Source organism: Talaromyces proteolyticus (genome assembly GCF_021365285.1).
Source record: "Talaromyces proteolyticus strain PMI_201 chromosome Unknown BGW36scaffold_5, whole genome shotgun sequence".
Taxonomy (NCBI): Eukaryota; Fungi; Ascomycota; class Eurotiomycetes; order Eurotiales; family Trichocomaceae; genus Talaromyces; species Talaromyces proteolyticus.
The window spans coordinates 836,950-860,730 of NW_025764281.1; the positions used below are offsets into that span (position 1 = coordinate 836,950).

The window sequence follows — 23,781 nt, forward strand, 5'->3', positions numbered from 1 at the left end:
ATTAGTAGTCACGCCTTCCTCCATTTCAGTCACTCTTCTTCCTCCTTCACCCTGCAGCATCAACATCATCAACATCGCACCTGCGCCTGCGCCTGCACCTGCATCTACTGCATCACATAACATTCCCTTGGCCTTCGTCTTTCTTTCCTTTTCACTTCTTCTTCTCAATCCATCCAGATCGACGTTCTTCCTGGCATGACTCGTCCAGTTTGATCATCATTATTGTTCTCGAAAAGGTCTACTGCTGCAACTGATCGATTCATACACAATGGCGCCCGTGCCTGCCAATATCCCATCTCCGCCACGGCCTTTTAGTGAGGACCCAAATCGGTCGTACGGAGAGGTATGTGCTGGCCTAGTACCCATTTCGAACAGCAGAAGCTGATTGTGAGCAGTCCACTCTGAAAAAGTTATTTACAGCACAGGACAGCGAAAGGGAAGTTACCCGCCCTCGCTCACGTCCTCAACCCGATCAACGACGGGCGGGTACCCTCTCCTGTGATGTGGCCCTGGGCTGTGGCTGGCAGCCCTCACATCCCACCTTTCAGCGAAAGCCAAAGTTACCGATCATGGAATCGTTTTCAAGAGACCAACGCATCCATGCATCCAAGAAGAAACCCTCCACTAAACAGAAAGAGCTAGAATATTCTCATTACGACAGTTCTACTACGACAAATAATGAAGTTGAAGACCAAACCGTCTACAAAGTATGCCAGTACAGCACAGGAAGTCGCTACGGCTATCTCATCGACCACTGTCCTGAAATTACACATCCAAACTCTCAATTGGCCTCACGATCTCGCCAATTTTACCACGACTCATATAATATCCCCGGCAAAGCCCAAGGGGTTCGTGTTGATCTCACTTTCGGGACGATAACCATGGTTTTGATTCTGCTGCTACTTGTGGCTATCATGATCGTTGAGGTTATTGACGTCATTTATAATGCCCGAGAATCATCGACTGACGACGAGGGTCGAGGAAGAAGTCGGACCAGACGTGCACTCTCCCGGGCCTTTATTTCTCGAAAGAAAGCAGCTTTCAAGATTAAGGATGATCAAGAAAAGGCTTCCATGGAATATCTACTGGGAGAGAACCACGACCAATGAAGGAGAACGCTCTATAACATTAAACCTATATATTACGCTGCATTCACGTGTACCATATTATTTTCTTGATTGTTTTGGAGTATGGAGCCTCTGGCATGTGGGTGCATGAATCTTCGCATTTTCGAATATAGTCTGTGTCGTGTTGACACAGACTAACACCGTGCCAACCATCTACTTCCAGGTAGCAAGGCGTGACGTTTTTAACTAGCATTTCTCAGCGACTATCCCTGGATTTCATATCTTATCTGCTCATTTGTGTTCTTCTGTTTCGCGTCCTTCAACTACACTTCATCAATAATATATGTTCAGACTGGGATGTTTAGGGCATCTTCTCTCGTTTTTTTTGTCACATAGTCGTCTCTGCCGGGCGGCGTGTTGTCATTATCGTGAGCAACATGGAAACTTGTCAAATCAACGTGGTGGTTCCTCGAATTGCATCATATTCTCTACGTCTAGTCAACATTCGCTTCCAATGACGCGCTTATGCAGCATGAGTCGGCGTTCGCTCTCGCATGCTCTCAGGATCTTTACAAGACGAGTCTCAGTTACGAAGTCTTCAAAGGCAGGGAACGAGATTTAGAACAATGAATCCTGCCCAGCCACACCGAATTTACCTGCGGTCTTCGAATATGGAATCAAGGAGCCGGTGTATGTTGCAATCAGTTCCTCTGTAGGCAGGAGAATGCTCTACAGCCATAATTGGCTAATTAAACTATGATATATTTAATAGAATCAACAAGTCCAGTTAATAATTTACTTATTTCTAAGAGTTTATCTACGCTTAAAACTTAAAACCATACCGATTGAGTATTGATCTAGACGTGTTGAATTGAGACCTAGCATCATACGACAAACCAGTCTCTCTCAGTGGGGTAACTGAATCATGCAACAGTCCGCCACAGCATTGGTCATCCATGCTCGATCAATAGAAAAAGGCTATATCCGAAAACGTCAAGTGCTGCTTTGTTCGTTCGACTTTTACAAATCGATGACTAACTTTAGGGCTTCCTTAGCTACGTCATGGCTTGATTACTGTACATACCAATAAATTCCCATGGTAGGCAAATTGAAATGAAATCCTCACCTGATTGCCTGCTCTGTTCGTTCGATTTCTACAAATTGCTTACTAATTCTATGGATAACTCAGTTATAAAGCAGTGGAATGCCCTTCAGCTTCAATTGATATATATCTATTGCGACTGCTGTCTCCTTAAATAACTCACCACTGCCCCTCAATCCGGCAGATCTCAAGCACGTCTTTTACTTGCAACTCCCCACAATAATTCCACCACAATGGGATCCACGCTCCCACCAGCTCAAGTCACACCAGCACCAGGGCTCTCATACTTCACTACAGCCAACAACGCCGGCGTCGCGGTCGTCGACAATAATTCGACCTCCATCCCAACCCTCTTCCAACCCCTCACCATCCGCAATGTAACCCTCAAAAACCGCATCGTGGTGTCACCCATGTGCATGTACTCTGCCGAAAATAACCCGTCGTCGCCTAACATCGGCGCTCTGACAGACTACCACATCGCCCACCTGGGCCATCTCGCCCTGAAAGGCGCCGCGTTGGTCTTTGTCGAGGCTACCGCCGTCCAGCCCAACGGCAGAATCTCGCCTAATGATATTGGCCTCTGGCAGCACAGTACCGATTCTGCGCAGTTCAAGGGTCTCAAGCGCGTCGTTGATTTCGCGCATTCGCAAGGCGCCAAGGTTGGCGTGCAGTTGGCGCATGCGGGCCGGAAGGCGAGTATGGCGGCGCCGTGGTTAAGGCCTGCCGATGCGGCGACAACGAGTCTGCGGGCGGATGCGGATGCGTATGGCTGGCCTGGTGATATTGTGGCGCCGTCCGGAGGCGTGGACATGATATGGGGTTCGGGATATCACACCCCGCGGTCATTGAGTGTTGCCGAGATCAAGGAATTGATCGCTGCGTTTGTGGCGTCGGCGATAACGGCTGTGAAGGCCGGCGTGGACGTTCTCGAGATCCATGGCGCACATGGGTATCTGCTCACCCAGTTCCTGAGTCCGGTCACGAATAGACGGACGGATGAATATGGCGGCTCGTACGAGAACCGCACACGCTTCGCGCGGGAGATCATCACGGCCGTTCGCAGTGCTATTCCCGCTGATATGCCACTGTTCCTGCGTGTCAGTAGTACGGAGTGGCTGGAGGATTCGCCAGTGGCGAGGGAGACGGGCAGCTGGGATGTGCCATCGACGCTTCGGTTTGTGAAGGAATTACAAGAGCTTGGAGTGGACTTGGTGGATGTGAGCTCCGGCGGGAACAATGAGCAACAGAAAATCAAGCGTGTAAAGTCATATCAAGTCGATATTGCGGCGCAGGTTCGCAAGGAGCTGCGTGCTGCGGGCCATAAGACGCTTGTTGGCGCGGTAGGGTATATCACAGATGCCGACCAGGCGAAAGACATTGTGCAAGGAGCCGATCAGGAGGATGAGCATGGTGATGTGAAAGAAGAGGCCAAGGCGGCTGAGAAGCTCCTAAGCGGGCCTGAGCCTCAGGCAGATGTGGTGTTTGTCGCACGTCAATTCCTGCGGGATCCAGCGTGGGTATTGCATGTAGCTAATGAGCTGGGTGTGAACGTTACAGTTCCAAAACAGTTTGGTCGGGCTTATTAGAGGTCCATACCATAGCTCGATATATACACATACTGTTTTCTAGATTCTAAATTGATGTTAATTAATGGATACTTACGACCTCATATTCTTGTGGGCTGCGTAGGCAGTCATCTGCAATGTTGAACAGGATTATCAAGCTTACATATCTAACTCCCTCTCAAGAAATAAAAAGCTAGACAATTTTCCTTGTGTAATGTGGAAAACTGCGTGTAGTAATTGGTGACAGTTCTAAAGCAGCGCTAACCGCATTTGTGCACACGCAGCCTTAGTCAGCAACCCTCGCCTAACTTATCGCGCACATCATTTTCTGCGCTTCCCGCAGACGATTTGCGATTTCGATTTCGACATCCGACCACTCCAATCGCCAATCCTCCGTCCAAAAAAAAAAAAGAAGCTCAATATTCGCAATGGCCAAGGTACTAAATCTCTATCAAAATGCAAAAATACATGTCTGAATAAATCCTAATTTTCTCTCGATGTCCAGGCTAAGAAGACCGGTGACACCATCGCCAGCCGTTTGGCTCTGGTTATGAAGAGTGGAAAGGTCACCATGGGCCAAAAGTCCACCCTCAAGTCTCTCCGCTCTGGCAAGGCTAAGCTGGTTAGTTTGGATCGAATTGAATATCTTGAAGGCGAATTTTAACAGCGTTTCATCAGATCTTGATCGCTGGCAACTGCCCTCCTCTCCGCAAGTCTGAGCTGGAGTGTAAGTCTCAACTTAACTACCCCCGACTGAACAATCAAAACTGACAATCAAATAACAGACTACGCCATGCTCGCCAAGACTCCCGTTCACCACTTCAGCGGCAACAACGTGAGTCTACGAAATTTTCCCACATGAACCCGAGATAATCTCCACACTACCCTGTGGTTTTTTATCGCCTTCGGAGGCAATCTCCGTTGCTCAGAGAAGAGGTCGATTCCCAGATCTGTTCTTTCCGATACGGGAAGAGGCTTCGGAGAGCGGATTTTGCTCGGAGAAGGGATCACCTTTGTTGTTTTGCAACGAAGGGATTCTGGAGAGCTTCTGACTGACATGATTCTTCTTTGCTTGCAGATTGAGCTCGGAACTGCTTGCGGTAAACTCTTCCGGTATGTTAACAAGTCAATTTTGATTGCTGGTGTATATGCTAATGATCTACCTAGCTGCTCCACCATGGCTGTCCTCGACCAGGGTGACTCCGACATCCTCTCCCAGGAGGCTTAAATTCTCGTTTTAAGAATTGCTTAATACGTTCTCATGAAGGCCATTCATTCTTTGAAGGGAAGTCAGCAAGGGTACTCTGGGTCTTGTATGATCGTGAATCATATCCAGACCTAGGTGCATTATACATAAGACCACATGCTGTGTTTTACAAAACACAGTCGTGTTGGGCAATTTTGCCAGGCGTCCCGGGAGGAAAAAAGTTTTCTCTAGCTTACCATGATACCACGATCAAAAATTCGAGATTATTGAGCTTCATTTTTCTTCCATTCCCTCTTCGAGTTATGTAGAGGTAGAAATTAGGCTTGTTGGGACGGCTTCAAACTTCTGAGTTGAGGCGTTATTATCAAATGATATTTTGGCGTTGTGGGTTAGCGTTTTACTTCAATTCATACTTTCAAAATGAAGCCCACAAGGTGTAGATGATTGCAAACTTGTAGTAATGCTGCTCTACACTTTCCAGATAAATTTAGCCCATGGTAGGTAGTGAAATAGAAATAAATGGCTGATGAAATTATTCGTCAATCCTAAATTCCCGCCTCTATACACCAGTAAGAAATAAAGAACGCCGTATGCCTAGAACGAGAGAAGTCAAGCCATATCCCCGTGAACAGTGCCGACAAGAACAAGGAGCTTTTCTGCCGTGATAAAGTATGAAGAAAGCAAATGAAGAACGAAAAGAAAATATACACCAAATCTAGGCAAATCGAGAAAAGTTTTCCCTCAGATCTTGACCTTTTCTTGCTCCTTTTGAGCCAATTTCACTATATCCGCGAATGTCTTGCCAAAGTCTTCATCGTCTCCTGCCTCACCGTCCTTCTTCTTGTTCTTTCCGGCGGATTTGGGGGTCACCATGACTACGCTGGTAGGGCGCTTCGTGGCACCAGCAGCACCGAGTTCGGCTCTCGACTTTACGAACAGGTAGGGAACGCCGTGCTCTTCGCACAGCACGGGAATATGACTGATGACATCCGGTGGAGAGATGTCTGCGGCGAGAATAACAACTCCAATAGGCTCTGTGACAGCAACGTTGGCGGCTGGGATGGGGCTTTTGCGAAGAGCCTTGACGACTTCCTTGACGCCTCGCTTGAGGGATTTGTTGACAGCGGCTAAACAAAAACAATCAGTACCATAATCATAATCATATAAAATGCAAACCCGGTACAACATACACTTCTTCACAGTCTTAAACACCTTCTTGGCAGTCTTTTCTTCTTCGACAAGAGGGTTCGCAAATGGCACCAGGGCACCAATTGGTTTGTCGGCAAGCTCAGTGACTTCGACGGCGCCATTGACCTCCACAGTCTCAGGCTTCTGCAATTCCTCCAGTATTTCCTTCTCGGCGACTTCGGACAGCTTCTTTTCCTTCTTTTTCTCTTTCTTCTGCTTCTGCACGCCGTCGGTTTCAGAGCGCTTCTTCTCCTTCTTCTCCTTCTTGTCTTTTTTCTCGGATTTGTCCTTGCCCATTTTCAATGGCTCTTGAGAGCAATGTTAAATTCTTTTGAAAATCGGCGGCGAATGAGATGGTGTTAGAGTCAAGAAGAAATCGGCTGAAACTCGATGGTTTAAAAAAAATCAGTCCCAAGGTTTAGTACTCCGCACACCTTGAGAAATTTTGGCGCTAGGCCTGATTTGGTTCCAAGCTCGATTTCCGCGTCGCCGACTAGCTCAGACAAGTTATGATCAAGCAAAACAATGCAACATCTGGAGAATGAATTGATCGGTCGCGCCTTATTCCCACAACAACTCGTAGGGCATCGCGTCCCTCGCACATTTATGCGGATGGTTCGCCTTTTAATGCACTCTAATCCTGACTGTCATTCCCTCCGGTCTCAGTAGTCAATCTGATTTGGGCGACCTCGTTTACAGCAATGGCTTCCAGCGAAGTATCGTTCCGGCAGTCGATCCGGCCGTCACAACCGGTCAAGAGAGGTACGTCTTGCTGTGGCGATTTCTTTACTCAGAAGAAAACGTGCTGACATGGGGGTTTTCTCAGATGCCGACAACGAAGAGTTACGTGTTCAGGTGAACACGCTACGTTACGAGCTGGACAATCTCAAGCAGGAGCGAGATTTGACGGAACTACGAAACGAGAAAGAGCTCCGAGAGCTTCAGCTCAAAGCGGACTCTGATTTCAGGAAGGCGCAGGTGAGTTTGCACGGCGAGTATCAGTGATACGTGCTGTCTGCTCTGTTCTAATGGGATTTCTACGCATTATATAGGCAGCTGAAGCATCCAGCAACCGCGCGAATAGCAAAAGCGAAGCTCTGGCCAAAGAGCTGAAAGAAGTCCAAGAATCTGCGCTGAACGAAAAAGCGAACTTTGAGCGGCGGATCAGGACATTACAAGACCAAAACCAGTCCATCCAGGAAGAAATGACCGATGTACAGGCGCAATTGTCGAATCAGGAACGGCAATACAAATACCAGATCAACGAACTCGAGACAATCCGTGTATCCCTAGCAAAGACGGTGGAAGATGTTCAGAAGGACTTACAAACTGCAAAAGACCATGCAGATTCAGTACAAGAACGGCTTTCGCAGCGTGAAATAGATGTCACAAATTTAGAAACAGAGAACTTACGCTTAAAGGCCGATGGTGGCGGGGCTGAAGAGCTGGTTGTTCTCAAAAGGGAGCTTTCCGAGCAAGTTGCACATATCAAGAGTCTCGAATCGACGAATCGCGATCAAATAACAGAATTGCGCCATCTACGCAAAGTTCAGAAGAATGTTGAAGTTGTGGAGGAGCAGAAGAAGTCCCTTGAAAATCAACTACAACTGATGAAAAACATTGAGACCGAGCTCGGGAACGTACAAATCCAGAAGCAAGTTTTGGAAGATGAGCGCAGGTCATGGACTAGTCTCCTCCAATCTACCGACGATCTTGCAAATCTCGACTCTCCGGAGGCTGTCGTAAAGGCACTTGTTCAGGAACAAGTCGAGAAACTCACTTTCCTTGATAAATTAGGCAATGTCGAGCCTCAACTTCTAGAAAAGGACGAGATTATTCAGAGTCTAGAGGTTGAAAAGCGTCAACTTAAACAGGACCTTGAAAAATTTCGAAATGCTGCGTCCGCATCTGGTGGGCCTGGCGATACCCGTGCTAAGCTGAGGCTAGAACGCCAGCGAGCGCTGGCAGTCAAAGAAGTTGAATATCTCCGCGCACAGCTGAAGACATTTGATATGGAGGAATTGACCATGCATGAAGAAGAGAACCGCTATGATGAGCACAAAAACCAACAGATCGCGCAACTTGAACAGATGGTTGACGAATATCGCGTGGAGCTACATAAAATCCACGAAGAACTATCAGCTCGTGAAGCATCGCCAGAGGAGGCACCATCTCGAGGCCTGAAAAGACCTCTATCACCCGCAGACAGCGATGTCGAATCGGAACGTCTTTCTGTACTATCCCGCAAGAACCGTACATTGCAAGAAGCGCTTTCCAAAGCTGAACAAAACTCCAAGGTCCTACGTCACGAATTAGACGCAACCAAATCACATCTTACCACTTTACAAGAACGGTCACGAACTCGGATACTCGAGCTGCGTGCAAATCCCACATCAGAAGCCGAGAACTTAAAGATGTCGACACTGCGAACCCTGCAAGCCGAAAACCGAGATCTTCTCTCACAACTACGAGGCGACCACTCAAAGGTCCGAGTAGTTCCCATCAGCACCATTGAGAGCCTTAAGCTCGAAATGCAAGATATGGAACGCACGGTTGCAGAGAAGGAGAAGCGCATGCGCCGTCTGAAGGAAATATGGACCGCCAAATCATCTGAATTCCGTGAAGCAGTTGCCTCTGTGCTTGGCTACAAGCTTGATTTCCTTCCGAATGGTCGTGTTCGGGTTACCTCCATGTTTCATTTATCGCCGGCTTATCGACATGGTGATCGCAATGCAGGACCAGATGCTCGTGGCCCAGGAAGCATGGGGAACGACGAGGAGAATTCAATTATATTCGATGGTGAAAACGGCACAATGAAAATTTCAGGTGGCCCGAATAGTCTGTTTGCGTTGGAAATCAAGCATCTGATTAAGTTTTGGGTTGAAGAAAGGAAAGATATACCGTGTTTCCTTGCTGCCATGACCCTTGAGTTTTATGATAAGACAACTCGCGCAGCTCGGGTGTAAAGAGCAAGCACAAGAAATATATGACAACAATTACAAAAGAGTCCATATTTCGTTAGGTGGTGGCTTCTAGATACCCGGTGAAGATATCCAACATTTAACGTTGATATCAGCTCGTCAATTTTGCGTAATGTTTTATTACCAAGATATTTATATATATGAGTATGTTGGTTGCATGTGATATATCAGTTCCAAATTAGTATTGTTGTAGAAAGATGGATAAGAATGGGCAGCTATATCTATTTGGCTATGGTAAGGACGACAAACAACGAGCAGAAAAATGACAACATGCATCCGGGAATCAGCACCGACTCAGCTTTTTCATCCACTCCGTATTCCTCAACCTCATCTTCTGATAAAATAACAATATCGACTGAAGAACAACCAAGAAATACAACACGTCCTGGACAGTCTACAATTTTTCCGCTTCTCAGTAGACAGGCTGTGTCCAGTTGGTCACCCGGTATGCGCGGCCTTATCTATCCATACATACCGAGCTACCAGCTATTCAGGTTATATTGGAACTGGGTTACAAGTAGATCACCATTTGAATTTTACACTTTTCTTACCAAGAGTATACAATCTCCATTCACTATTCATATTACTCGAAAACATTGATCCATGATCACAAAGTTGATATCTATTGCAAGTGCCAACTTGAAACATTTTGTGATGGGCGGGGCTATGAAATAAGCGCTGGGATGGGTTTATTTAACAAGCAAGATGTTCATATAGATGGGGAAGGAAACACTGTTGGGGTAATAAAAAGTGAGAAGAAAATGCTGTTAAGCCAGAATACTAAACAAGAGAAGCGAAAGATAGGCTGTCCAAAACAGTCGACACAACAAGATAAGTTGAGTAAATTTTTATGAAAAATTAAAACCTTTGGCAATCTCACGTAGAGACATATTTGCCAGCTGTCAGTTTCCGCAAAGTGTGAATTTCCTTCCATGCTATCGAGGCTTGAGTAGATGGGTTGATAGCAGTTCCTTCGTCGGCGAACGGGTCTTTTTCGTTTTGTCCTGCAGTCTCAGCGACGCTGACGCCTAATCGTGGGGATGTTTCCGCTGTGTCGTATTCGAATTTAGTTTCAACCTTCCCTTTACGAGGCCAGCTCACAGCAGTGGTAAACCGAACAAGCAGTTTACTGTCTGAGTCAGCTCTAACCTCTAATTCGGGCAGTTTCCATACAACTGCAGACTGTTTGCGGCGGAAAACGGCGCCGGTGTTCGGGTACATAGCGACGTTTGTTGCTCGTGCCACTTCGCGAGGCTGCTTAGTTATCTCGTCTTCGGGAGAGAGGTCCAAGTTGACAGTGATGATGACATTTTTCAAAATGATCGACTCTAATGGTGTGCTGGCCACAAAGGCTGGGTTAAGTTTGTAAGGAATAATAGTACTTGCTTGGAATTCTTCAATATTCCAAGCTGGAGTAAAGATGACGGGAGAATATGATGATAGGTTGGAGGGCGTAAGATGGATTTGATATTTGAAAGCAACGGTGGGAATAGGCCGTGCAATCTTTGCCAGAGACACGTTATATTCGCCACGTTTTTCGTCATCAGTGTTGGATACCTCAGCCACAAAATAAGGATTTGCCGCAACCTTTTCAAGCAATGCAAAATTATCCAGACGTACTGTGTTGGTTTGTGTGGTGGAACCTGCGGCGGCATTGTATGCTAATGCAAGCTCACCAACGACGAAAGACTTCGTAATATTGCCTCCTTCAAACCAACTGTTGACTGTTTCGACTACAGACGCATTCAATCCAGGTTCATGTAGCTCTGGATGAGAAACAGGACCCGCAATACTATGCAGCGTGTGCGATGAGTGAATCGACGTTGTGTCTGACATTGCTTTATCTTCCTGGCTTGGGACAGGTGCAGCTGGCGCCGCCGGGGTAGGAGACACAGCCAATGTATTTGGAGAGGTTAATGTATTCGGAAATGCCGCTGGTGCTGCACCAAGTCCAGAACTAGGTCCTTGTTCTGAGCCTGCTGATGGCGCTATAAAAACAGTGTTTCGAACATCGCGTCGACCACGAATGGTTCCTGCGTTTCGCCTGACACCAGACTGCAACCCTTGCTGTTACATGTTAGTTCCTTTTTCAGAAATAGCTGTTCATGCGTAATTACCATGCGTAGCGTATTCGCCATGTCATCCATAGCCTGCTTGGCTCGCCCTTCGTCTTCGTGAATCGGTTCATCTCGGATTTTGAGGTTTAAGCCTGATTCCTCCAGTCTACCAATTCAATTTAGATTAGTCAACTTTTTCATGTAGTGGACGTAAACGAACCCTGCGGCTTCTCTCTGTGCTCTTGTTATCTCATCGATAATCTGTGGCCGCTCAGAATACCCTTCCGAGTCTATCTGTGGCTACAGGGAGAAACAGCGTTAACATGTGAGGTCTAGATTTAGATAAGGCACATACCTGGGCGACTGCTGATTGGCTCTGTCCCGTGGCTTCGTGTTTGGTAGTTCCATTTGTAGTAACAGTTGTTTCTGTCACCTCCTGAATTGGCGCAATGGTGCTGGATTCTTCGCGTACGGGAGGCTCACGCAATGAGACAGACGTAGTAGGGCTAGCTGTGAAGTCGCCTGTAATGCTGGGGGTATCTCGACCTGGAGGGGTCGACGGAAGTTGCTGTGCCTCCCGAGATGAATCTCCTCTACGAAATGTAAAGGCTGGCCGGATCTTCTTCTCCTGACCGGAAATCGAAGAACCAGAGCCCAATACAACACTTTTACGACGATTCATCACGGTTCCCAACCTGCGTAAACCTCCCAACTTTGGCGTATGTCTGGGTTCAGGTACTACGACCATGTTAGCTTTGTATCGCAGGCGTATGAAGACTTCTTACCGGGAGGAGGCTCGCGAGCGAAACGGCCAGACCGATTAGAGTGCTGGCTAGCCGCATCATCAGGAATACGAGGTGGCGGAGGAAGATCAGCAATTTCTGTTGACACAGGAGGTGACGACACGGGAGCTAGAGGCGTGGGAGCTGCATTAACTGAGCTGCTTCTTCTCAAAGGCGCCGATTCTCTTCCTCCATTGATCTTGGCAGCAAATGTTTTGATCTCATCAGCCGTCTGGACATTAAGCAAGGCATTCAAACAACTTTCGGCGGTTTGTCGACTTCGTTCTATTTGGTCGACTTCATGGGTTTGAAGTTGGGTAAGAACGTCGCGGAGATGGTTAAGTCTGCTCTCATCAACTGATTGAAGCTGTTCGAATACGAATGGCGCGCGGGATTCCCATTGTTGAGTAGCTTCGGCCAAGGAAGTTGAGGCTGCGGTTGCTTTTTCTGAGCCCTTGGACCGTTTCTCTTTTGCTTTTTCCAACTTTTTCTGCGCAGCTTCCAAGCCTTTCGACAAGTGCACCAGGTCATTACAAATTGAAGGCATCGAGGCCAACTCGCGGTGCCTTGATCCATAGTCCCTCAGCGGTTTCTCCACATCTTCTTCGATTTTCGATGCAAGAGTTTCGTGTGAGGCTGCAAGCGATTCGGTGGCATTGATAATCCGTTTCCATGGCATCTGAAAGACACTTTTATTGTTTTAGCAAGCCTCACCACCTTTTTACAAGACATGCTCTTACCCCAACGAAACGTTCTCCTCTGGCTGCGGTCTCCGCGCAAGTTTGCGAAGACCTTGCACATAGAGCTCCTCAACGCGCCTCCGCTCCTATTCAAGCCGTACGAGTCAATACATAGCCTTATAAGCCCATACACTCGCCTATTTGGGACGTACCTGCAACCAATCGGCGATGTCAGTGTTGACTTTGTTAATCACACGAATGCGATCGTTCAAAACCGTGGTAGCCTGATTCGGCTGCAGCGATGTCTGATGATCATAGACGGTTAGCGACATGTAAAACCAGCGGGGGAATGCTGCAATTCCCGTCAACGCACCAACAATGCCGGGTACTCTTGTCTTGTTAGATCCATGGCAGCGGCTCCTATTGTCGTGTGGAGTACATAATATAGCGGCGATTAGCGAGAGAGCAAGGCGGGAACTAGAGATTAATGATTAATGCGAGCCTTCAGATAGGAGGAGCTAATGATAACGGGGCTCGAGCCGAGTCGGGTCTGTACAGCGCAGCTATGCAGCAACAACGATCACAGAGAAGCCATCTTGAGTCTTGACGAACGTCGGGCGAGGTTGCTTGCTAGGGCGGAGAAAGGCCCGCAGTTTGCCGCTCTCCACCGGGCTGATTCGCCAATCGTGACTGCCGATTCCGTCACTGTTGGGAGCCGCCTCTTTTGCTCCCTCACAGTCTCCCCGCGTCAGCAATGATCACCACGACGACCGTCTGCTAGCAATTACTTCCTGTTTCGCTCCAGGCTCACGGTCTGAGAAAGAAGCGATACAGTCCTTTGCTGCACCAGGGCTCAGAAATGAGTGTTGAGCGTTCCGACTCTGCCGTCCACTCGTAGACTAACGAACCAATTCGGCTAGTAGCGCTCAATTCTACACCAACAGCAGTTCAAACCAATAACTATTATTATGTCGGATGCAACATGGCTGACGATTGGAGGCCCGCGCTTGGTTTCACAGATCGGCTAACAGTAATTCAATCCATGTAAGCCGATGCTCTGTTGAGCTCTGTCTATTTGTATTGCGCGGTCTCATGCTTGTCTAGCACATCTGCCTATCGCAATGCCTCGCCTTCTGCAAGCTTCACAGAAGCTCAATCGCACGCCAAGCGGTACGAGAGTGAAGCATACAGCAAGGCAGCTTCCAAGGTCTGTATCTACAACGATTATTGTCTGCTGGTTTAGGTTGTGTATGCTAAGGTAACTTAAAGGGCGAATACGATCAACTATGGCAGCAAGCAATTGACGAAGTTGAGGCGCAACATTCAGTTGCTCCTGTGATCGATAGCCCACATTATAGTCCCGATCAAGGAGAAGAGCAATACCCAGAGGGTACTACTACGGTTGGTAAATATCAACACTGCCGACACCATGCCGACGGGCTACTTTCTACCATCTACCGCACCAAAAACGATGATGGCCTATTACTTGCGTTAAAAGTCACCACCCCGCATCTCATGGGTCCCCCTCATGATTCTAAGCGCGAGCTGCGGTTGCTGAAGGAGGCGGCGAGCTCGCATGTTATCCCATTGCTCGAAGCATTTGACTTGCCGGGCGGACAATTGATATTGGTCTTCCCATACATGCAATCAAATTTTGACGAGCTCCTTCATCAAGATGTGTTAACACCCTTGCAAGTCAGGTCCCATCTCCGAGATCTGTTCACTTCCCTAGCACATGTGCATAGCCTGGGTATCATACATCGTGATGTCAAACCCTCTAACATACTGTTGAAAAGCCCTGCGGGGCCAGCGTACTTAGCTGACTTCGGAATCGCATGGAAAGACGGTGATGCAGGCTCTGAACCGAAGACGCGGAAAATTACCGATGTTGGAACAACCTGTTATCGGCCGCCAGAGCTTCTCTTCGGTTCAAAGGATTACAACACGACATTGGATATGTGGGCAGCTGGTTGCGTGGTAGCAGAAGCTGTGGATATAAATCATCGCCAGGTGTTTGACGCAGGACCTCTCGGCAGTGAGCTTGCACTGATACAGTCGATATTTAAGACTTTGGGAACACCAGACAGCTCCGTGTGGCCAGTACGTAATCTGAATAGTGACATCATTATGCTTGATATGCCTGCTGACAGCTGCATAGGAATCTGCGAGGTTGCCAGATTGGGGGAAATTTGAATTTCATAAATACCCTGCCAAGCCATGGGAAGAGATACTCAAGGGAGCTTCTTCTCATAGCCGTGACCTGGTCAGCCAGTTAATCTGTTATGAGAGCTCTTCAAGGTTGACAGCGCTACAGGTATGGTTCGGTTTATTTGTTATTAATTAGCGACCGTTAACAGTTTGTAGGCTCTACAGCACCCATTTCTCTCTGTGTAAAGCAAATCTCGTTTATATACGCTCCAGTAGCCTTACCTACGATCTTCGGTGTGACAGGTTTCCTAGATTTTAGACTTGGAGCGGGCATCAACAAGAATATGCTTGAGTATTTTGTGGTTACTGGTTTTGAGTCCCGCGTATTTCGTTTCTGTTTCTCTGCGCTATGGGTATATTCAGTCTCTTGGTTTGGCACTAGTTACAGAGTATTCATTCTTATAGTATGGTCATTTAGAAAAGGTATCGTAGGCAAATAGCTGAGATGCTTCTATTCAATTTCCATCTATGAACCATACATGAAAAAAACCAATCGCAATGGTTTTTTTTCCCTGGTCATTTCTATGTGTCAACTAAACAAGCATGGTTGATTCAGAAACCTCAAATGCAGTAGCTACTAGTTGACATATGCATCCCGATTGACGAGATCCCATTGGAGAAGCAGCCGGTTGACATTTTAATATATCAACTTCAATTTACTCTTGAATTTGCTCTTCTATTACTTTGTGTCGATTACTGCGAGGAATATTGGAAAACATTAGTCCGGAAAGACGAGTTCACTGTCAGTAATCGCCTGATATATAGCTGTATAAAACATCTACAGTTGTATTTACCTCAGCAAAAAATTGATGACTATGAAAGTTAACCATAGGCACACCACCTCCCAAAAAGGTCGAGAAGCTAAAAAAAACCGACATTAATCAGAAAATACCCCAAAGACGTGTGTTTAATATAAAATTTAAAAGCTAATATAAGAAATGATAGTTATGTATCAAGCTTCAGCGGGCCTCGAGATGATCCTAGCAAGCATTCATAAAAGAGTTTTGGAAAATTTATTGCTAGCGGCCTGCTGGCCTAATGGTAAGGCGTCTGTTTCCGGTGCGGATATACAGGCGATTGCAGGTTCGAGTCCTGCGTAGGTCGATTTTTTTTTTTACCACAGTTCAAGATACCCTTTTCCCTTTCTAGGGATTTATAGCTAGACAAGGCTTGGTTTACTCAAAGATTTTTACTAACGTGGTAATCTCCCCGTTTTTTTACGGCACGAGCTCGTAGCCAAAACTACAAAAATAGATCAACCAACGCGAGTACTAGAATCACTTATTAATTATTAATAATTGTAGCATCTCCTTTCAATCTAAATTCAGAGCCATCATGAACGTATGATAGGACAGCGCCATATCTATATTCAAGAATATCAGATAACCACTATTCGTATTTTGCAATGATAATCCAAACCTCTGAAGTCATCCGGTTTCTTCCCTTGTTTCAAGTTAAAAAAAGATCGCCTCACGCCTTTAATGATGCACTGAGGCCACTCATAACGCGAGAGCGACTCATTTCCGCTTCGCAGGCCAATGTGAGGCTGGCAGGAAATGAGGTTGGCTGCGCTAGGCTGGGCCTGGCTTAACCTCGGGTCATTCTCAAGAGTGGCTGACTGTGGCTAGCCTGATCCGGGCAAGCGAGGCTCCGACACATCCGGTGCTCCCGCTGTGATTGGCGCGAACCCTTCCTGTCCCTGGATTTTTCATTGTTAAGGGCGTGTGTCGCGCGGGTTCTGTTACCGTATTGTTACCAGGAACGCTTCCATTGTGTCCAATAGAAGCATATAATTACATCAGCCGCCCGCTAGTGCAGGAATACGGTAATCACATTTCCCTTAGAGCCTTGGAACAAACACCGCTGCGACCTAAACTGGCCCTCGCAGCCTAGGACTACCGATATCATTAATGTTACCACGGGCCCCTAAGGCCAAGGCCAAGGCCAAGCAAAGTCGCAATATAATGCCTGCTCTGTGTGGCTTGCCAACCTATGCTTCCAGGTAATAATACCGAGTGCGCTGAATCTTTCCCTCTTCCCCCTCGTGGCTTCTGCATAATCAACATTCCATTCTTTCAGGTGATAACAGCCTCCACTCTTGCATCCTGCTGCAGTCCCGATGCTCGTCGCAGATCAGCCTCATATCGATTGTCATAGGCTGTAGGCTGTAGTCTATCTACGTTCTTTATCTCACGCTCTTTTTCTGACGCTGGACACCTACCCGCGCATCAACGGGCCACATTCTTTTCGGAAACGTCACAACATCACTCCCTCTTCACTCGCGTTCACCATCGGGGAATGGTCGCGACTTGACTTTCTTCGATTTCGAGGATTTGTTTTCATCTGTGGCTTCTTCGCCCGGTAGTCACCAGTTCTTGGCCTCATTGACTTTGCTGTTATTCGGGCTCTTTTATATGGTCGACGATAATATCAACCAAAATGCCACACGACCATCATCATCATCACGTTAAGCGTGATTTCATTTCCGATGTCGAAAGTTGGTTTGGATTTGGTAGCGACCCTACTTCGACTCAAGACCCAAATGCTGGGCAGACGACTGCTATTGTGTACGTGACAATGCAGCCAACCTTCACGGGGCCTGTTGGTGGACTTGTCACGGAAACTTCGAAAAGTGACGACCAAACTACTGCCCCAGCAGGGAAGGGACCACCTGTTCAACAAACGCATGCTGAAACGACGAAGACAAAGGAAATTGAATCCACAAGTACGAGCACAAGCACTACTAAAAAGGACCCGAAAACTACACATACAACCACACATACAGATACGTCGACGAGTTCCACGTCAACCACGACAAGCGAACCCTCTACAACCACCACCTTTTCGACAGCCGCTGCGACTACCAGTCTGGTTACTACGTCCTTGAGCGCCGCATTAGATCAAGCCACCTCCTCCTCTACTCCTTCTGCTACTCCTTCCGCATCTAGCTCTGGCGGTCTTTCTGGAGGGGCGAAAGCAGGCATTGCTATTGGAGTTCTGCTCGGAGTAGCTGCAATTGCCGGTTTGATACTTTTCTGGCTGCACAAACAGAAGCAAAATAGGAAAGAGGCTGAGGCAGCAGAAGCAGCAGTAGAGGCAGCGGCTGCAGCCAGAGAGAAGCCCTTTACTCCAAGCCCGCGGCCACCAGTGGCAGGCGCTCAGCCACCGATGTCAAATGCCCCCAATTCATCAGGCCCAAATTCTCAATTTGGTTTGCGCCCAGGTGCTAACGGGAACGCATATGCTGCTGGTGGTATGAGTGTGGCAGCTGTCGGCGCAGCTGTAAGTGCTGCCGCTTCATACCGAGGCTCGGCGCATTCGCCACCAGGCCAGGACCCATTCAACGACCCAGCAAATCCATTTGACACTAGCTCCCAGTCCTCGTCTCCGCCATTGCCTGTCCCTAAAGATGACCCTGTAGGAGGAAGCCAAGTTAGAGATCTAACGTCCTCGCCAACTGGAAGTGGTACTGGAATTCCGAGCTCTCTTTCTGTAGGCACTCCCGCCGATCATGCAGGTGAAACTGCTGCCGCTGGAGCAGTTGCTGGAGCGGCTGTAGCAGCAGCAGCCGTGGCCAAAAAATCCGATGAACATCCTCAACAACGCACGCCCTCCCCCGAGTACCGGGAAGGAAGCCCCGACGGTGGTCCAGGCTCTCGTCCCCAATCGCCCTCTGTGGGTGGTGCACCATTTTCAAGCAATGTTCATCGTGTCCAAATGGATTTCACGCCTACCCTGGCAGACGAAATGGAATTGCGCGCCGGTCAACTGGTTAGAATATTGAAAGCATATGACGACGGATGGGTAAGTCCTCTCAAGTCGTCTGTTCCAGATTCACTATACTAATTTGACAAATAGGCTCAATGTTCTTCGATGGATGGATCAATTAGAGGTATCGCGCCACGCAGCTGTCTTTCTGCACGCCCATTACAACCCCGAAGACCTCCCGGCCCCGGCCAAGGTCCCCGTGGCCCTCAATACATGGGACCGAATGGTAGACCAATGTCTCCGGCGGGTGGTCGAGGTCCCCCGTCTGGAGGACCACCCCGTTTCTACCAGGATGGTCGTCCTATGACACCCACGGGACAAGGCTCGCAATTCCCTATTCCTCCCCCAGTTTCACGCTCAATGTCACCGGATATGCCCCGTCCATTGACACCCGGAGGATCGTCTCGTCCATCAAGTCCAAACGGCGGGCGAGTTCGTAGCAACAGTTCCACACAAAACTCACGGCCACCGATCGTTCAAGCCGGTCCAAGTCCCCTTGCTCCACCAACAGGACCTTTACCCGGTCCTCCAACGCAAGCCCCCGAGCGCTCTGAATCACATATTGGAAGGAAGCCTGTTCCTGGCTCGCAATAGCATTAGGAACTTGATCTGACTTGTCCATAATTTCATGAGCGATACCCCCCTCTTTTGTTGATTCACCTTCAGCTAGTGCACAATTGTTTTATATTCTGTGGAGCTAGGCTTTTGCCTTTCCACATTAAAATTCTTAGCCACTATTTTTATCGCCTTGGTCATGTGTTTATCAGAATGGGCACTGTTCTGATACTGACTTTGATCTATTATTTTTGGGCCAACTTGCTTTCTTCACATATTGTATATGAATGTATGTATTTAACTTCACGTCATGTAACTTTTTTCCACAGTGAAGTGTCGGTTTCTGTAGATGTATCGAATAATACTCCTATAAAAGAGAAGCCAATTTAGAGTTGATATCAATCAGTAACTAGTATTTTGTCTACATATGGCGTCTGTATAATATCTAAATGCTAAAGGTAGTATTCCGAACATCGAGTGCAAAATATCTCAAAGGTAATGTGAGTTCATGCAAAAATGAAAAGAAAGAACATCATTATTATAAATGGGGAACGCCCATGCTAGCTAGAATTAGATTGAGAATGCTAAGTACTCCTTCACCGAGGATAAGTCCAGATGCCAGAACAACCACAGTAGACGATGACTCGTCTTCAACTGCTGGTGGTGGTGTGTGCTGTTTTTGACGTTGGATTAGCGGATGGTGGTCTTCCGCCCCTTCTCCTTCTTCCTCCCCGTCATGTTGTTCTTCGGTGGCCGAACCAGCAGCAAGGATGGATGTCGGGTTTGGGTCAATTGGATTAGTAGATAAGCTGGTATCTTCATGGACCTCCTTTCGATTCCGCCGAGCCCACCACCAAGCAATCGCTCCTCCAATCGCGCGTGCGAGCGTGAAAGAAGGAACATTGAACATGCCCACTGCGACTGCGATGCCACCGGGTACGAATGAAAGCCATGGAGGGGATTGGTTGAATGGTTTCTTGTAAGTGCTTATAATCCTCAAGACTGTCGTGACCACGAATATGATACCAAAGATAATTGCCGCTTGCCACGCCATTGGTGGAAGACCTTGGCCCGTGACTAATCTAGCAGTGAAAATCCACACAAACGCAGTGGGGATCTGGAATTGGTCGCTGGGTATAGGGTATACGTTGACATACATCTTGTATACTGCTGTTGAAACAACGGCGCCAAAGAGACTACCGATGACTTGGCCGTAGAATTGAGCTTTGGGGCTTGCACCGAGGAGATGGCCTGTTTTGAGGTCTTGCATCATGTCTCCGGCTTGGAGAGCGCCGGCCTCGGATACTGCGCCGGCGAGCAGATTTGTGACGACGGCGGAACGACGGGTGTGCATTGATGCAGGAGTGGCAAGGGAGAATATGAGTTGAGTGAGTTTGCTGATACCAGATACCGGGTTCAAGTCTGTTTCACCGAGAGCTCGAACGCCCATTATGGAGAGGAGAACAGCTAGGATGGTGGCAAGCGTTGAAAGAAAGGGCGATATGATGTCCCCAAAAGCTATGTGCATGCAAAGAACATTTAATACCAGTGTGACTGGAAGAAGAATCGCAACAGTTCGAGACGATATCAACTCAGATGCCGGGGCGTCGTCTTTTTCGTCCTCATCCTCATTCTCATGCATGGGTGCCGGTTCGGAGGACGAGTGAAGTGTGGAATATCTGATGTGAGAATGGAAATTTGAGTTACGTCTCTTGATCCCATTTTGCCGTAGTGATTGTAGTTTCGTTGCGAGTCGGGGAAAGGATTCGTACAGAGTCCGAGCAATGAGCCAACCTAGGTTGATTATGGAATCAGCAAGCATAATAGCCAGTGATACCCAGATAATCCATCCTTTGCTTCCATTCTCCCAGTCTCCTACGGGACCAGGTGCCCAGCCTTTGTTCTTGGCAATAGGGGACAAGATGGCCCACCCTAAGACAGCGCCAAACAACATATGCATGGAGGTCGAAGGTCCCATTATGATTCCCTGGCCGACATAGGCAGGAGAAGGATTCAAAGTCCATAACCAATTTTGAGCAAGTGACAATCCAAATATGGGAAGGTCCCGGATTTGAGGAATGAAGTATGAAAAAAGGGTCTGTAATTATTAGAAAATTTATTTCATCCATGGCGTCGCACTGACACTCACATAAATAGCAGAGACAGCGAAGGCGCCAATAAGCAAGCGGATCTTTGACTTCCAATCCTTCCTTCTGTCATTCTTGGTAGGCTCTATTGATCCCAGGTTGGATGTTGCTGATCGCTCTTGTGGTAGAGATCCACGACTCAACAGTCTGTCTTCGCCTGTTAGAGTCTGCTCAGTAGTTTCTCCAGTCTTTTCATCTCTAGAGCCTCCATGTAGCATTCGGATCATTAATGCTGTGGCAGTCCCGCTAGGAAATCGTAATTTTTCACGGATGATTACCTCTTTCCGCAAGGGCACAGCGAAGATTGCACCGAACAAGCAGACTCCAAGACTCCATATTACCAGCTTCCAAAAGCCAACATTTAGTGGGCCACCTTCGCCTATTCCGCCATCTCCAGACGGCCCGTCTGCACCGTCTCTTAACAAATATTCTAATGCTGGTATAACACCCACAAACCCACACCCTAATGGCATTGTTCCAACTGCGCCGGCAACAGTCTGAATGAGAACGTTTTCGACTGGCGTGAAGGGGAACGAGAGATGCTTCGAGAGGCTTTTGAAGACAGCGAAGCCGATTAGCGATGACGGCATAGTCATAAGACTCATCCAGCCAGTTTGGAGGCCGAAATATGTATTTGAGAAGATAATCAATGTTCCGATAATGAGGCCGACGGCGAGCGAGCGTGGCGTAAAGCTCTGCGCCGAGGTAACCGGAGCTTTCGTCGCAGTGAAAGCTGTACTATGTTCATATTCCGTATTTGGATTTTCATTTCCACGATCATGAGTATCTGCAGTTGCGCTGTCTCTACCGACGTCAGTATGAGTGTTCGACGAATTGCTCGTGGAGGCCATCGTCTGGTAGTTCATTGAGCCTCTGGACAGGTCTCTGTCCAATAGGTGCCGCGCGTAAATCTATTATTATAAAGTATGTATCAAAATCATGGCTATATATGAATATGCAAATATTGGAAGACAAGAGTTCATTGACATAAAATGAGAGTAAAGACGAGAGCGCAAGGCGGCGAGTGCGGAGAAGCAAAGCTCCATTACTAAGAAATCCCCGTGATGTCACTGGGCCGCCTTTATCGGTGGGGCATCAGCCTCAATCATTGCTCACTCCAACCTTATAAAATTATCAAAACTGCCAATCCAACTTATTTCTCAATTTTGTGTTCTTCAGAGAAAAGGAGCTGCATATACAGTTATTTGATCATTAACAATATAACAGAAACAATATCCTGAAATCAGCTCGTCTTTCTAGAACTTGCGCTCACTAACATATCGATTGACGGATATTGAGACGTCGGAGTCAAGAACTGTATAAACATTGAATTATTGTATATAATAATTGGCGAATTTTTTTATGACGCCTCTGGTTCACTGTGTGCGACATGCCCAGGTATTATGAACATTCAACTGTTTCTGTTCTTTGATATGGCTTACATAGATACAGGGAGAGCATAACCTCGGGGGCGATGCGTATCTAATACCTGACCCAAAGCTTACAGAGGTTGGAATAGAAGAATGCCGAGCCCTCGAGACTCGGTTTCCTAATCATTCTTCGGTCGAGTTGATAGTTTCATCCCCTCTGCGCAGAACTCTCCAAACTGCACTATGCTCATTTCAGCCAGCAATCCAGCGCGGGGTCAAGATAATTGCTCTTCCTGAACTCCAAGAAACTAGCGATGTTGCTTGCGATACTGGTCGTAGTATTGCAGAAGTGCAGCGAGAATTTTCCCAGGAAAATGCTGGTCAGCAGGCCGCAATTATTGATTTCAGTCTAGTAGAAGAAGGGTGGAATTCAAAGGTATCAAAATCTCACTTTTTACAAAGCAATTATTAATAAAACTATTAGATTGGTAAATGGGCACCATCATCAAATGCCCTGATTGCTCGTGCCCGTGTGGCTCGACAGTGGTTGAGAAAGAGACCGGAGAAAGAATTGATCGTTGTGTGTCATGGGGGATTTTTGCACTACCTCACACAAGATTGGACGGGAATAAAGGCTGATGAGCATGGTAGGCACCAAAAATTTTAATCTGACCCCGCTTCTAATATTTTAAGATAGCAAGCGCATGGCAGAACTGTGATTTTCGTAGCTACCAATTTGCTAGTTCAAAAGATGATGATGACGCGGCAATGATAGAGACAGATCAGTCTCGACAAGCTAGGGGTGTGGCAGATGAGAAAGTACCTACAAAGGAAGGGCAAGATGCTCTGTATTTGGCGACAGTACAGAATTGGGAGGACCGAGGGTTTCAAAATCCTTTGAAACTTAACGAACAATTCAAATGATGCATGGAATTCCTTTATAAATGTAGGAATTCCGATTCGGCGTCTAGAGCTGCAAACTGGTGATATAACGACTTTTAGATCTTTGAAATGTATCACATATCTATATCTATATATATCGGGGAGACGCTTGTACATTATACCAAGAAAACGCCTACCAACCGCTAGGCCGCTAGCGACCTT

General features: G+C 47.3%; 11 protein-coding genes and 1 non-coding gene across 12 annotated transcripts; 9 read left to right on the forward strand and 3 right to left on the reverse strand.

Annotated features, from left to right (window-relative positions):
* Positions 1-268: 268 nt before the first annotated feature.
* On the forward strand, positions 269-1,109 carry BGW36DRAFT_426258 (uncharacterized protein; the record flags this gene model as incomplete). Its single annotated transcript, XM_046220237.1, has 2 exons — positions 269-343; positions 396-1,109. The coding sequence occupies 2 exons, from the start codon at positions 269-271 to the stop codon at positions 1,107-1,109; spliced, it is 789 nt and encodes a 262-aa protein (XP_046073020.1).
* A 942-nt stretch (positions 1,110-2,051) lies between these two features.
* BGW36DRAFT_376341 (indoleamine 2,3-dioxygenase) lies at positions 2,052-3,917 on the forward strand. The gene is made up of 2 exons (XM_046215868.1): positions 2,052-2,166; positions 2,257-3,917. Exon 2 carries the CDS (start codon positions 2,403-2,405, stop codon positions 3,753-3,755), a length of 1,353 nt encoding a protein of 450 aa, XP_046073021.1. The 5' UTR covers positions 2,052-2,166; positions 2,257-2,402; the 3' UTR covers positions 3,756-3,917.
* A 34-nt stretch (positions 3,918-3,951) lies between these two features.
* Positions 3,952-5,322, forward strand: BGW36DRAFT_147899 (putative 60S ribosomal protein L30). Its single transcript, XM_046209481.1, has 6 exons — positions 3,952-4,171; positions 4,240-4,356; positions 4,413-4,461; positions 4,520-4,569; positions 4,813-4,847; positions 4,902-5,322. Exons 1-6 carry the CDS (start codon positions 4,163-4,165, stop codon positions 4,960-4,962), a joined length of 321 nt encoding a protein of 106 aa, XP_046073022.1. The 5' UTR covers positions 3,952-4,162; the 3' UTR covers positions 4,963-5,322.
* A 360-nt stretch (positions 5,323-5,682) lies between these two features.
* On the reverse strand, positions 5,683-6,426 carry BGW36DRAFT_426261 (50S ribosomal protein L30e-like protein; the record flags this gene model as incomplete). The annotated part of the gene is made up of 2 exons (XM_046220238.1): positions 5,683-6,068; positions 6,132-6,426. The coding sequence occupies 2 exons, from the start codon at positions 6,424-6,426 to the stop codon at positions 5,683-5,685; spliced, it is 681 nt and encodes a 226-aa protein (XP_046073023.1).
* A 404-nt stretch (positions 6,427-6,830) lies between these two features.
* BGW36DRAFT_294970 (M protein repeat protein) lies at positions 6,831-9,095 on the forward strand (the record flags this gene model as incomplete). The annotated part of the gene is made up of 3 exons (XM_046211134.1): positions 6,831-6,891; positions 6,956-7,107; positions 7,182-9,095. 3 exons carry the CDS (start codon positions 6,831-6,833, stop codon positions 9,093-9,095), a joined length of 2,127 nt encoding a protein of 708 aa, XP_046073024.1.
* A 563-nt stretch (positions 9,096-9,658) lies between these two features.
* Positions 9,659-13,226, reverse strand: BGW36DRAFT_318086 (Muniscin C-terminal mu homology domain-containing protein). The gene is made up of 8 exons (XM_046212593.1): positions 13,003-13,226; positions 12,842-12,934; positions 12,690-12,775; positions 11,953-12,638; positions 11,523-11,905; positions 11,388-11,467; positions 11,228-11,333; positions 9,659-11,177 (listed from the first exon to the last, which is right to left on the reverse strand). Exons 1-8 carry the CDS (start codon positions 13,036-13,038, stop codon positions 9,987-9,989), a joined length of 2,661 nt encoding a protein of 886 aa, XP_046073025.1. The 5' UTR covers positions 13,039-13,226; the 3' UTR covers positions 9,659-9,986.
* Positions 13,227-13,611: 385 nt separating this feature from the next.
* BGW36DRAFT_294271 (putative cell division protein kinase) lies at positions 13,612-14,973 on the forward strand (the record flags this gene model as incomplete). The annotated part of the gene is made up of 4 exons (XM_046211078.1): positions 13,612-13,673; positions 13,734-13,836; positions 13,899-14,729; positions 14,788-14,973. 4 exons carry the CDS (start codon positions 13,612-13,614, stop codon positions 14,971-14,973), a joined length of 1,182 nt encoding a protein of 393 aa, XP_046073026.1.
* Positions 14,922-15,661, forward strand: BGW36DRAFT_318090 (uncharacterized protein). Its single transcript, XM_046212594.1, has one exon. It carries the CDS (start codon positions 15,122-15,124, stop codon positions 15,275-15,277), a length of 156 nt encoding a protein of 51 aa, XP_046073027.1. The 5' UTR covers positions 14,922-15,121; the 3' UTR covers positions 15,278-15,661.
* Positions 15,662-15,861: 200 nt separating this feature from the next.
* Positions 15,862-15,941, forward strand: BGW36DRAFT_t28. Its single transcript has one exon. It is a non-coding gene; the product is annotated as a tRNA-Arg (tRNA).
* Positions 15,942-17,276: 1,335 nt separating this feature from the next.
* Positions 17,277-19,199, forward strand: BGW36DRAFT_358094 (uncharacterized protein; the record flags this gene model as incomplete). The annotated part of the gene is made up of 2 exons (XM_046213936.1): positions 17,277-18,641; positions 18,696-19,199. 2 exons carry the CDS (start codon positions 17,277-17,279, stop codon positions 19,197-19,199), a joined length of 1,869 nt encoding a protein of 622 aa, XP_046073028.1.
* A 499-nt stretch (positions 19,200-19,698) lies between these two features.
* BGW36DRAFT_426266 (putative oligopeptide transporter, OPT family) lies at positions 19,699-22,158 on the reverse strand (the record flags this gene model as incomplete). Its single annotated transcript, XM_046220239.1, has 2 exons — positions 19,699-21,258; positions 21,310-22,158. The coding sequence occupies 2 exons, from the start codon at positions 22,156-22,158 to the stop codon at positions 19,699-19,701; spliced, it is 2,409 nt and encodes an 802-aa protein (XP_046073029.1).
* Positions 22,159-22,669: 511 nt separating this feature from the next.
* On the forward strand, positions 22,670-23,601 carry BGW36DRAFT_358096 (putative phosphoglycerate mutase; the record flags this gene model as incomplete). Its single annotated transcript, XM_046213937.1, has 4 exons — positions 22,670-22,705; positions 22,760-23,113; positions 23,162-23,324; positions 23,375-23,601. 4 exons carry the CDS (start codon positions 22,670-22,672, stop codon positions 23,599-23,601), a joined length of 780 nt encoding a protein of 259 aa, XP_046073030.1.
* Between the last annotated feature and the right edge of the window lie 180 nt (positions 23,602-23,781).

Bases quoted from the DNA above. Each gene is read 5' to 3' on its own strand.
- BGW36DRAFT_318086 (XM_046212593.1), bottom strand. From the start codon at position 13,038: ATGGATCTAACAAGACAAGAGTACCCGGCATTGTTG. The intron at 12,776-12,841 runs GTACGTCCCAAA...CGGCTTGAATAG, and splicing joins ACATCGCCGATTGGTTGCAG to GAGCGGAGGCGCGTTGAGGA. The intron at 11,468-11,522 runs GTATGTGCCTTA...TTCTCCCTGTAG, and splicing joins GCCAATCAGCAGTCGCCCAG to CCACAGATAGACTCGGAAGG.
- BGW36DRAFT_147899 (XM_046209481.1), top strand. The intron at 4,357-4,412 runs GTTAGTTTGGAT...GCGTTTCATCAG, and splicing joins GCTCTGGCAAGGCTAAGCTG to ATCTTGATCGCTGGCAACTG. The intron at 4,848-4,901 runs GTATGTTAACAA...TGATCTACCTAG, and splicing joins GCTTGCGGTAAACTCTTCCG to CTGCTCCACCATGGCTGTCC.
- BGW36DRAFT_318090 (XM_046212594.1), top strand. From the start codon at position 15,122: ATGCTTGAGTATTTTGTGGTTACTGGTTTTGAGTCCCGCGTATTTCGT.
- BGW36DRAFT_376341 (XM_046215868.1), top strand. From the start codon at position 2,403: ATGGGATCCACGCTCCCACCAGCTCAAGTCACACCAGCACCAGGGCTC.